Source organism: Peromyscus eremicus, chromosome 8b (genome assembly GCF_949786415.1).
Source record: "Peromyscus eremicus chromosome 8b, PerEre_H2_v1, whole genome shotgun sequence".
Taxonomy (NCBI): domain Eukaryota; kingdom Metazoa; phylum Chordata; class Mammalia; order Rodentia; family Cricetidae; genus Peromyscus; species Peromyscus eremicus.
Window position 1 is genome coordinate 29,612,927 of NC_081424.1, and position 13,388 is coordinate 29,626,314.

The 13,388-nt window shown below is 39.5% G+C and overlaps 1 protein-coding gene across 1 annotated transcript in view; it reads left to right on the forward strand.

The window, feature by feature from the left end:
* Window positions 1-13,388, forward strand: part of Lama2 (laminin subunit alpha 2) — a 581,125-nt gene that overhangs the window by 545,201 nt on the left and 22,536 nt on the right. Inside the window, exons 53-55 of the mRNA XM_059272617.1 lie at window positions 676-796; window positions 3,543-3,719; window positions 8,959-9,107. Coding sequence (XP_059128600.1) covers window positions 676-796; window positions 3,543-3,719; window positions 8,959-9,107 — 447 coding nt within the window. The remainder of the gene's footprint in view (window positions 1-675; window positions 797-3,542; window positions 3,720-8,958; window positions 9,108-13,388) is intronic.

Sequence of the window (13,388 nt, forward strand, 5' to 3'; positions counted from 1 at the left end):
ACTTGCACATGAACACACATACACACACATACACATTTTCACACACATACACACACAAGCACATATACACACAAATATACACTCTCACACACACATACACACTCTCACATACATTCTCTCACACACCTTCTCATATATGCACACACATACACAGGCACACACACAGCAGCCACACACACACTTCTCTCTAGCTTCAAGAATATTTCAAATAAACATTTCCAAATATTTTTCCTAAATTTTGAACAAGATTTTGAAGAGCTTTTTGAAAACAATTGAATTATTCTGCCCACACAATTATCTGCTCTTTAGAAGCACTTATTTCATTATGCACATGAAGCATTCATAAGTCAGTTGATTTCTGGGCCTCGTACTGAAATGCCGTGAGTGAAGCTTCTCTGGGAGAGAAAAATGGTATCAGAATTCTGTATCCAGGGTGATGTCAACATCCACTCAACCCAACTATCACATAACAGTCAGCACAGTTTGTGGAGGGCAAGTGTGTGCATGTGCACTTTGATAGACATGCACCTGCCTCTGTGTGTGTGTGTGTGTGTGTGTGTGTGTGTGTGTGTGTGTGTGTGTGTTTGCTCCACATGGCTTCCTTCCAGCACTCAGGGACTACACTGCCATCCGTCTAATGCTATTGTTTTTGCTCTCCATTTGACTATGCAATAGGCCAGAAGTAAATGTGAGGAAGTATTCCGGCTGCCTCAAAGACATTGAGATTTCAAGGACTCCATACAATATACTCAGCAGCCCCGATTATGTTGGTGTTACCAAAGGCTGTGCACTGGAGGTTGGTTCATTTCTAAAGGTTCTATAACATATTCATATCGTACTTCATTTACTTAACATGAGTGCTTTTGCTAGAATTGTTCCTTTGTTAATATGTTTTAGTTTTTGTACTGATTTTTTCTTAGTTATGCATAAATGGCAGAGTAAGACAGAAGCATTCTATAAAGCACCGTGATGGAAATAGCATTATGAAGAGCCAAAATTGTGCGCCATTTTCCAAATTGTGTAGTACTTGAATATATGGCATGTATCTTTAATATGAATAGCTCTTCTGGTTAGGTCTATCTTCTTTTTTAATAACACTTTTTCCTCATTTTTGTCATCTTTCCTAAATTCATTTCATCTTTGCACATTAGACAGCTTAATTACCTTTTTCTAGACTGTGTTAGTAGTTTACACAGATGGTAACCCCATCCACCATCTCACCAGTGTGCAGCATCTTGTCCACAGCTTTGAAGTTGTGTGCAGCATCTCGTCCAACTCTGCAAAGACTCACGTGATAGGAATGTAAAATCTCTCCTATCTCAGAACCTCTTCTTTGTTGCTAGTGCAGCCTGGGGACAAGTGCTCAGTAGTGACTCTTCAATTCTGGCCAGTCGATGTGAGAAAGACCCAAAGCCTCACTTTCTTCTTTTAAAATATCTGTAGCATAGCTAAAGATGACCATATGTTAGTAACAAGAGTTTTATGGAAATTCTATAGTGATGAGATTTTAAAATAAGAAAACGTTGAATCTCTCAAACACAAATTTTAATTACCCACTCGGCTATAACTGTTCCTTTTGGCTGCGTCCTCCAATTCGAATCATTTTGAGTCCCTCAAGTGGAGTTCAATGAAATGAAGAGGAGACAGGGAAATGAGAAAAAAGTGGATTTGCCTTCCAGAAGCTTTCAAGGTTGGGGCAGACCTGTCTGGGTCTTTGTTGTGCATACCTGCAGGCTCTGTGTGAAGTGGCCGTAGACTCCCACTCCAAACCTAAGGAGAAATACTGAAAGGACTAAAACTCTAAGGGCCCACACTGTCTTCTTAGAGAAAAACTTAGAGAGGTGAAATCTTCAGTCTAACTCTCTTCTGCACTCAAAAGATGAGAGTGGAAAGCTGTCCAGAGCAAAGAACTGAACAGCCTGTGTGCACAATGGAAAGGCATTCTATGTAATGTAATGACGCCTATATAAAGGCATTCCAGAATAGGGAATTATTTGGCTAAAATAAGAGACAGGAATTTGTTACAGATAAATATTGAAAAGTCTGCACAGTAGTTTTCTCTGAACTGTCTAAAATTGTGAAATTTGAAAATCAGAATAGAAAGTGGATTATACATTTTACCAACTCCTGTGCCATTTTACTGGACTTGGAACCCTGTTCAGGGGTGCAGGAGTAGGGATAGCCCACATGAAAGGGTTTTTTTTGCTTTTAATCCAGAAAAACTCAAGACATCAAAATATCAATATTGTGGGTACCTTAAATATCCAATGGCATGGCCTTGCTGAAATAAATGCCAGGACTTTCAGACAGTAGAATTCCTCCAGCTATTAAAAGTGATGATAAACCAGGTGTAGTAGCATGCACCTTTAATCCCAGCACTCGGGAGGAAGAGGCAGGCCAATCTCTGTGTGTTCAAGGCCAGCCTGGTCTACAGAGGGAGTTCCAGGACAACTAGGGCTGTTACACAGAGAAACCCTGTCTCAAAAAAACAAAACAAAAAAAGTGATGATAAACTATATTTACTGGAAGAACAATTTACATATTTGAAAAGAGATGTTGCAGGGCTGGAGAGACAGCTCAATGGTTAAGGACCTGTACTGCCCTTGCAGAGGAATTGCCTGTGGTTCCCACAGAAGATGGTTCACAACTGCCTCTGACTCCAGCTTGAGGTAGATGCAAAATCCTCTTCTGGCCTTTGTGAGCACTGCGTCCATGCACACAATCCCCCCTCCCCTGCCCCGCTGCCCACACACACACATAATTTAAAAAGAAATAACATCTAAAAAAAAAGTAAAGATGAAATTCAGTCTAAATATAAAAAGAATGGAAAAGAGGACAAGGTTGTGAAGGATAAAGTGAAGGAGCAGATGACATCTAGAAGACTACATGCTTTCTGCATGGCTTTGAGAAGTGGGTCACTTTCTCCTCTTTGCACTGTGGGTAGTCTCTGAAACATGGGTATATGAATTCTATGATTAGCCACAAAACATTGATGTTATTTTGGAAAAAAACAGACATGAAATATTAGATTTATTTATTTTTAATAATTAGGTTTATTCATTTAATAGTCATCACTAGAACTTGTTCTAGAGAATATTTATATTCTTGATATTGACGAACACTTTCCCATGGGCTCATCATGAGAAAAAATGTAGATAGAAGCCATGGTCACACCCATCTTTAAGACATAAAATATTAATTGGTACTACATAGCCAAGAGATTTAAGAAAGACAGTAAGGTAGATTTAAGCCAAAAGAAAATGTTGTCTACCAATATTCTTCCACATTTTATGTCTAGAGTTATATATTTAAAACAAAAGCCACACTTTTTAAATTTTAAACTGAACTGTTCAGAAGATTAATTGTATTGGAAACATTTTCTCCAGCTGCTCTTGAGCTCTCGATGTGACTATGGATTTTCATGCTCCCTAACATTACACTAACATTATGTTTTTGTAATCATGTTGAGTGTATTGAGGAAGGAGGCGGTGTGGAGAATTTAGCTCCTCATCTCTAATGATTTCTCTTTGTTTGTCCTGCAGAATGTTTACACAGTGAGCTTCCCCAAGCCTGGTTTCGTGGAGCTTGCACCTGTGCCCATTGACGTGGGAACAGAAATCAATCTGTCCTTCAGTACGAAGAATGAGTCTGGACTCATCCTCTTGGGAAGCGGAGGGGTACCAACACCACCCAGGAGGAAACGGAGGCAAACTGGACAGGTACCTTCATAGCTCACCCTAAGACACTGTCCCCTTGTTTTTAAAAAGTACCTTCAGGGGGTAGGGAGATGCTCAGTAGACATGATCAGTTGATGGAGTGCCTGCCTTACATAGCACTATTGAGTTGGTTTTATAGTTTAGAATTGAAGTGTTTATTTTGACTATCATCTCGTTTAATCAGGACGGATTACTCTCAGTGAGAAGAGTCATAGCTATTACCAAGTTAGGGATGATCAAGAGAATAAACAAACTATTTTACAAATATATCTATGAATATGAAAACACCTCTACAAATAAAACGTCATTTTTATTAGACGTTTGTATGTGGGTACATGTTTGTAGGGAGGAATGTGTGTGTGTGCACAGGTTCATGTCATGTGCGTGTGTGTGAGACAGAGTCTCACATTGGCCTATAACTTACCAAGAAGGCTAGGCTGTCTGGCCAGCAAGCCCAAGGAATCTGCCTGTATCCACCTCCCCAGTGCTAGAATCACAGGCATGTGCCACTACACCTGGATATATTTTTAAATATGGGTGCTAGGGATTGAGCTGAAGTCCTCATGCTTCCAAAGTGAGTGCTTTACCAACTAAGCAGTCTCCCAGGCCTTGATTGGAGGCCTTTTAAATTGTTAGATTTTAATATTGAGTAATCATTAGTAGGCAATAAAATCTTAACTTCTTTTTCTAAAGCATAATTAAGCCTACAACAAAAGATTAGGTAAGAGGAGCAAGCACTACAGAACTCTGAGAATCTCAAGAATGCACAGAGAGGCTGGAGAGGTGGTCCAGTGGGCTAAGACCCTTGCTGCCGGATGAGTTGCCTGAGCTTGATTCCTAGGGCCCACGTGCTGGAAGAAGAGAACTGGCTCCCACGAGTTGTCCTCTGACTCTTGCTTCATGCCTCATGCCGTGGTAGTTATGTGGCCCCCACATGTCCACAAACACATTCACAAAATGAACAAATACATAAATAGAATAGAGGAATGCCATTATAATCTAATATCTTAAAAACTAAAAAAAAAAAATCATAAAACTGTCATAATAGATTTAAGAAAAACATTAGGTAAAATTTAACAACATTCATGATTTAAAAAAAAAAGACCTAGTGAACTAGGAGGAAGAAATATTCTATCTGTAAGAAGATGATGATTGGTGGTCCTGATGGAAGACCATCACAGACATGTGACATGCTGTAAAATGAGGACCTAGGAAAAGGCTACTTCATATGCATCAATCTCTTGGCTGCAGCAACAGAAGAATGAGCAGCTAGATAACAAGAGGAACTGTGAGCTTGAAAATAAACACAGACGGTTAGTCATAGATGAGAAAACTGTGAAGTTTTATTGAAAGCCATTAAAGTCATCCTCAATGAATGCAGACATTCATCTTGTTAGGAGAGAAAAACTCATTATTAAAATATGTCAATTCTCCCTAGTATGATGTACAGATTTAATTTCAGTAAGAATACCATCTTATCTTTCTTGCAAACCATAGCATATTAGGTATATTTATTTTATAGCAAAAATCAAAATCCACCCAAATTCCTGAAATGGAAGAGCATGGTGGTAGAGCTAGCTCCTGTACCGGATATTGTTTCTTCTGAGTCAGAGATTTAGACTGTAGTAATGCTTTCATTCTTGGAAAATTCTGTCCTGCTGGTATAGAACAGAGAAGTAGATTCAAGTATAAATACAATGACATTTACAAATAGGTGACATCCCAGATTATTAAGAAAACAGTAGGCTTTCCCTGAATGAGTCCAGGCAGTTGGTTTCTATACAGGAAAGAATAAAACAATTTCTACTTCATATCCAACTGAAAAATAAGTTCCCAGAAAATTAAAAGTGTAAATATGAAAAGAAAAGTAAGTTTAAAACTTTTAGCAGAAAATAGCACAGCATGGTGGCACACACCTTTAATTTTAGCACTCAGGAAGCAGAAGCAAGTAGATCTCTGTGAGTATGAAGCCAGCCTGGTCTATCTACATCATGAGTTCCAGGACAACCAGGGCTATATAGAATGAAAATCTCTCTCTCTCTCTCTCTCTCTCTCTCTCTCTCTCTCTCTCTCTCTCTCCTCTCCTCTCCTCTCCTCTCCTCTCCTCTCCTCTCCTCTTCTCTCCTCTCCTCTCCTCTCCCCCTCTCTTTCCCTCATTCACTCTCTCTACACACACACACACACACATACATATATATATATATATATATATATATATATATGGATATAGATAGATTAGATAGATCTTAATTGATGATAGATAGATACATAGATAGATAGATAGATAGATAGATAGATAGATAGATAGATAGATAGATACTTTTGATCATTCTGATCTCCTGGAAGAGATTTAGAAAACAAAATAAGAGCATAAGCACAATCACATTAATATTAAAACTCTCCATTCATCAAAAAGCACAAAATGTAATCATCTGCCTGAAAAAGTATTGTTAATGTAACCATCAGGAAACCTAGTAACCACAATATGAAAGCAACTTTCAGAACCCAAGATACAACCGAAACATTACAATAATGGACATATCTGACTAGACATTTCACAGAAGAGAAAGCACAATGGATACAAAAGCATCTTTAAAACACTCAGCTTTAAGGTAAGAGAGGAATGCATTTTCAGCCCACACTAGATTTTATATCCACTGGAACGATTGAACATTATGAAATGTAGTAATGCCAAGTGCTGGCAAGGCCTTTGTTAAAGGCAGTTCTTACTGCTGTGGACAGAGGAAATTGATACAGAAGCTCTGGTGACTGCTTTGGATTCGTTCTATAAGGTGGACCTCATAAGTACTCTACAAGCCAGCCATCTCACCCCATTCACAGACCTCAATACTGGCCTGGGTGCACAATGAGACAAGTACAAAAACAGCCCAAAGGAACCGTTCTTATTTATAGCACATAAGTGGAAAAGGACCCAAATATTTATCACCTGGAGAAGAGACCAGTAAACTAGCATTTTGGCTTAATGGTGTAGAAAGCAGGAGTCGCAAGGGATGAATTACAATTTAACAAGACAACAGGGATGGATGAGAACTAAGTAACAATGAAGGCTCAGGGCACACTGTGATATCATTTGCATAGGTTTCTGTAAGAAGCATTGAGTGTATTACTTACAAATACATATGTGACTCTTCAAAAATAATTTTTAAAACCCTGGGACAATAAATCCCATAATAGTGGTACCTCTGAGATATGGAAGCAGAAAGACACGATCGGTAAGAAGATCAATGGATATCTAATGCTAGCTTCTTAAATTGCATGGTGGATTACAGTAGATTTGACTGCAGAGCATAAACATGTATTCAGCATTTACAAAAGTACGTTTACATTGTGAGGAGCACATCAGTCATAAGAAAACATTCTCAAGGGACTGGAGAGATGGCTCTCGAGCTCACAATGCCTTCTGTGCTTGCAGAGGACCCAAATGGATGGCTCATAACCACCACTTATAACTCCTGTTCCAGAGGGCCTGATGCCTTCTTCTGGCTTAGACAGGCACCTGAACTCACATGCTCATACTTATACACAGATATACACATATAAACATAATTTTTTTAAAAAGTTTTTTCAAATATTTTTCTTGACACATAGAGGAAGAAAAGTAATATTTAACTTCTCACTGCGAGTAATGATCTTTGAATAGATATAAAAGGAGTGCTACCAAGTCTTCATCTTCTAATCCTGAAAAATAAAAATCTTTTCTCACTTTTGCAAATGGCACTCGATTATATTGAGGACCAAACCAAACATTCTGAGATTTTCACCACATCCCCTTGGCCACTGCTAATAATTAAACACCTGTCAGCTCCAAATTTCTTAGCACTGAATAAACGGATTAAATCACCAGATTTCGGGCAAATTCCTAAAGTAGAATGTGTTCCTGATTAAGACAATTAACATAAGAAGTATAATAAGTACTAAAGTACAAAGTGCTTCAGAAATGAAATTTTAATCCCCAAACATTTAATGATAATGAATATCTAGTTTTTAAAAATCATACAATATTTGTTATCTTAAAAAGGAAACAGTGTTGAATTGTTCAGATGTGCTTGAATCAGTGCAGCCTAAATGGATACATTTTATTTGTGAAAGCTAACAGTTGAAATATCCAGGTTATTTTTGATTGCGCTGCCCTAAATGTGTTTCCGATCTCAAACAATCAGTTAAAATAGTTTTTGAGTAAGTAGCTTGTGGTGGCCCCATTGAGGGATAATGAGGGCTAATCTTCGGCGCATTGTGTACTGGACACACAGTTGCATAGATAACCTAGTGAATTATTGAAGGGATGGTGATGCAGATGGAAAACATTAACCATCAGTTACACGTGAAGCACAGAATGGTTACTATGCAGCAGCTACCCTGCTACTACACAGGAGAGGGAGTGCATATAACATCAGCTTTGGGTACCAGGATTGCACCCAAGCTCCCCGGAGTTCATAATCTGATATCAAAACCATACTGGTTGCCATGGTAACACTGACAAGAAGAAAACAAGCATGTTTGTGGATGGAAAAATCTCTTCCTTCTTTCTAAATGTGGGAGACAAGTTACATGTTTGTGGCAGTGATCTATTCCACCAGCTTGGAGAAAAATTTAAGTGTAAACACTCAAATGCCATGAGATTGAGTCAGACCTCATTTCTAGAAACTAGCTGCCCACTTGTGAGTGTAAAGGAGAACGATTCTGTTGACACCCTTTGATTCCTGACAGGTCCTGTAAGTTAGAGGACAGAAGTAAGCAAAGCTATTATGTTGAGCATTAGAAACTTGTCAGACAACTGATATTCATATATCCACCTGCCCAATTACCCAACAACCAACATGGTAATGGATTTAAAAAAAGACATTCCTACATCCCTATCAACTCTATTTAAGTAAATATTGAGAGGCAAGGGAGATGGCTTAATGGGTAAGAACTCCTGCTGTGCAAGCATAAGGACCTGAATTCAAATCCCTAGGATCTACATAAGTAGTGAGATGTGACTATATGAGAAGCTCTAACATGGGATTATTGCTGGGGCTTGATGGATGCCAGCCTAGCTCCAGGTTCAATGAGAAAGCTTATTCCAAGTGCGTGAGGCAGAATGTTAGAGCAGGACCTGACATCCTCCTTTGGATTCTCTGTGCTTGTGACAGGATATCAACCACTCCAGCTGTCACAGATACAACTCCTGTTTAATCTTCAGTACCCATTTTTATTCTATTTTTTTTTTTTTTTACTACAGGCCTATTATGCCATATTCCTCAACAAGGGCCGTCTGGAAGTGCATCTCTCCTCAGGGACACGAACAATGAGGAAAATTGTCATCAAGCCAGAGCCAAATCTGTTTCACGATGGGAGAGAACATTCGGTTCACGTGGAAAGAACTAGAGGGTAACAAGGGGCAGAGCACGTGTTGTTACTGTGTCTAATGTGGACTCCCTTTGCGAGCACAGCTCTCTGCCTGAACTTCCCTGTGTGCACGACAGACCACACACTCCAAACGGTGACAATGCACTGATGCCCTCTTCTTTGCATTTTGTGTTTGGGAAACCTCATTGGCAAGGGCCTGAGGAATTCTATTACTAACGGTTCCCTTTTTTGTGCTTCTTCCCACTGCCTTCACACAATGCATCCTCTCCAGCTAGAGATAAAGAAAAATCGCTCCCCTTCACCTTGCAAGTAGCTTTTTCTCTAATAAGGTAATCATGGAATAGGTCAGGTCAAGCCAGCAGCCTCTGGATGCTGCTAGTTCACTCAGGTTTCAAACCAGTTAGGACAGCTGCTTAGAAACCCATCATCGGGTGCTGGAGGGATGGAGGGATGGCTCAAAGGCTACTCTTCCATAGGTCCTGAGTTCAGTTCCCAGCAACCACATGGTGGCTCACAACCATCGGTAATGAGCTCTGGTGCCCTCTTCTGGCCTGCAAGCATACATGCAGGCAGAACACAGTATACATAATAAATAAGTCTCTAAAAAAGAAAGAAAGACAACCCTCATCAATACTATGGAGCATGACAGTAGCTATGAGACCTACAGGGCCTCTTATGGGTGTGCTTCAGTCTCTGTCTGTCCCCCTAAAGCGGCAGCAGGGCCCTGTAGTGGCTTTCTGGGAGAAGTGGGTCAAAGTAGAAAAGGAGAATGGTAGCCATCTGTAATCATGTATAGTGGTCAGTTCTCTACCGATCTCCAAGGATACTTGACCTTAATCCAGAGCCAGGGAATCATCCTTAAAGCATGTAAACTGATCTCTCATTTCTGCACAACGCTTTGTATTTACTTTACTGGGAAAGTCGTCTGTGTTCCTCATCAAAGTACTATGTAACAATTCAGAGAGGCAATTAGTTCAGAAGGAGGATGAGAGGAAAAGAAAACAGAAGCCCAGAGACTTGGGGGCCCTCAGACCTCCAGACCAGCAATCCATTTATTAAACCAAAGGCAGAGAAGAGAACTGGAAATTCAATCTGATGAAACCTCAAAACTCAGAGAGCATGTGGGAGGGCAGCAAGTATGAATGTGCAGCGATGGTCCAAAGAAGCAGCTGCTCTCATACATCGGAGGCCTGTATTTCCTAATTGTCCTCTTGTATAGGTAACCGTTTAGGTAGCTAACGAGGTTTCTTGTTTTCTCAGTAAATAATAAAGCCTTCCTTGGTTTGTTCTGTTATTGTGATACAGAGCATTTGTTTGTGAGCTGAATTAATACTAAGCATCTGTGTTGTGTCTAGACTGAAAGGTTTGGAAACCATGATTAAGAAAAATGAGTGATCAATATTCAGACAACTCAGAACTTTTACTGATTTAAAGCTAGGTGTCGTAGGGTGTCTGGGGTGTTGGGGGAAGGCAGACTAGATTTTCTCACTTAAATTTTGGGGAGCACGTTAGAACACCAATTTCACATGTCTTCTCATCTAGATTTTAGGCCATTTGCTAAACATTAATCTTTCTCACTGTGGGAAGGATGTTTCACAAGTCCTTAAATCTCAAATAATTTCCACAAACAAATGTAGATTTGGGAAATGTAGGTGACCAAAATTCACCAAAAGAATGTTATTTTCAAGAGAAAGAGTTTAGAAATTCCCATATGTGTCATCCTGTTATATTAATGTGTCCTTTGAACAGGTGTTTCTTCAAGAAGGGCATTTTATTATGCCAACTTCACAGCTGTTAGCCATCAATCCAAATTTCATTTGATTAAGCTCTGTATACAATACATCCCTGAAAACTGGTCACTCGGTTAATTAGCCATATAAACAAACAGGTTTGCCATTCACTGTTAGTTACGAGATGATGTATTAGACATATGACTGTGTGGTTATCTAATTCTGTGCCAAAACAGGAACCATTTACTACGGTGTCCTCCTTGGCACCCTAAGGTCAAAACACAGTCATTGTCTACTCTCTAAGCAAACACAGGAAGCTGGTTAACCAGACATTACTAATGAGTGCACGAACGTCACTCAAAAACATTGTACTGCTTCCTATAGCAATTCTAAGGAGTGCACTGTGTTGGATTCCAGGCTGATTGTCTTTTAATCATTTTAAACTGTGTGTGAGAAGTGTATTAATGTCCTTTTATCCCAAATGAGAAAACATTACATAATTTGCCTCCAATTGCATACATAGCAGAAACAAAAGCCAGGTTTAAAACCGGTTATAACCAGCCTTAACATTCCATCTACGCTTGTTCTGCTATTTGTTCTTACCCAGTGGGGACTTCAAAGATTTAATATTACTAGATAGTGAGTATTGTGTGCTATTACTAATTTGGAAATACTTGCTTTATCCTCACACTTTTTATATGCTCTAGGTCAATCATTTCATTTCCTCAATTCCAGAATATTGTGGTGACTGTAGTAACATCCTTAAATTATTTAAATTTTTAGCAAGTTGTGAGACAAAAGTTCTCTCCCCTTTTGCTCCTTTTTAGCCCCCCCCCCCACACACACACACATTCTCTCCTTTTCTACCTCTTCCTTTAAAAAATAAAAATGAATCCACATCAATCATCTGCTTATCTCACTTCCTGGCACTCAGGGACCCTTCCTTCTGTGACTGCCTTGATTTTAATCTTTCCCCTGGAGACTATTACCATGGACATCAGCTCAAACTGGACAAAAACTTTGAAACCCTAAGGCCTGAAATAGTGCCTTGAGTGACTGGGATAAAGGACTGAGTGGATTCTGTCCTCTGTGAAAGCATTTGGTACACAGACAGGTACAGAATATGGCTAAAGACCATCAACTTAGGAGATTTTCAGAAGTTAGGACTTCCAAAGACCATGATTCAGACATTCCAAGCATTGTCTCACATAGCATTCGATTTATGTCAGTTAAAAATATTTTATTTTTCATGTAAATTACAAATACTCAGTTGATACTTTCTTCCACATACACAATTGCTGGTGACTTGAAAATTATTGGACCCATTTTGCAAATAAGTAAGGAGGAAATTACAAGAAATAAAATAATTATGAGACTGTGAGAATCAACCACTGAAATTATCGAAGAAAATAATCAGCTAACTTATCACAGTACTAATAGAGGATGAGTGTTTACTATAGTGTTTTGCATGAAGTAGCCTATCAGTTAAAAGTTATAAATGAGCTGGGCGGTGGTGGCACCCGACTTTAATCCCAGCACTCGGGAGGCTGAGGCAGGCAGATCTCTGTGAGTTCGAGGCCAGCCTGGACTACCAAGTGAGTTCCAGGAAAGGCACAAAGCTACACAGAGAAACCCTGTCTCGAAAAAAAAAAAAGTTATAAATGAGGGCCTGGAAAGATAGCTCAGTGGTTAAGAGCACATACTGCTCTTGTAAGAGGCCCAAAGTTTGGTTCCCAGCACCCATATCATATAGCTCACAACCATCTATGACTCCAGCTCCTGGGCATCTAGTGCCATCTTCTGGATTCCATAGGCTCCTGCACTCATACTCGAATATACCTACGCAGAGACACACATACATACAAATAAATAATAAAATAAATCTGTAAAAATAATAAAATTAAAACAGGTTATCACATCGGAATGGAAACATTGTTAGTGCCCTTATCTGAAAAGGAACTAAATCAATTATTTATATTTAATGTTTCTTGAATGTAAAATGCAAGAAAAAAAAAATCAACTGTAGTCTTCTAGCGTTGCCCTTATTATGTACCACAGCCTCAGGGCAATCTCTTAATTAATGTATTCCACTGTTTGAAGTGAGTGTTTTTAATCTCCATTTTATAAATGAATAAAATGAAACTAAGCATGATTAAATAACTTGCCCAAGGTCACGCTGCTAGGAAGACGCCACGTTAATACTGAATTCCAGTCTGGCCCTCCTAAAGGCTCACATTCCTTCTGCATTTCAGCAGAGTAAGGCCTGTTGCTGTGTTCCCTGGCAGAACAGGATAGTTGGAGAACCTACCTTAGAAAGAGAAGCCCCCCCCCCCCCCCCCCCCGTTACTTAACACTCTAATCAAGACCAGAAAGTTATTCTCAATGGACATCCCTCACTAATCTCCAGCTAAATCCTTGGGAGCACTATTCAATGCCTTACAAAAAAACAGGGCTTCATCACGAGAACCCTGGCTGGGGGAAGGCGCATCTCAGTGAGTCACTCACACCTGGATGTGAGTGGATGTCTGAGCAGTAACGTTGAACCTCCTGCGTTTTGCCAACATCTTCTTCC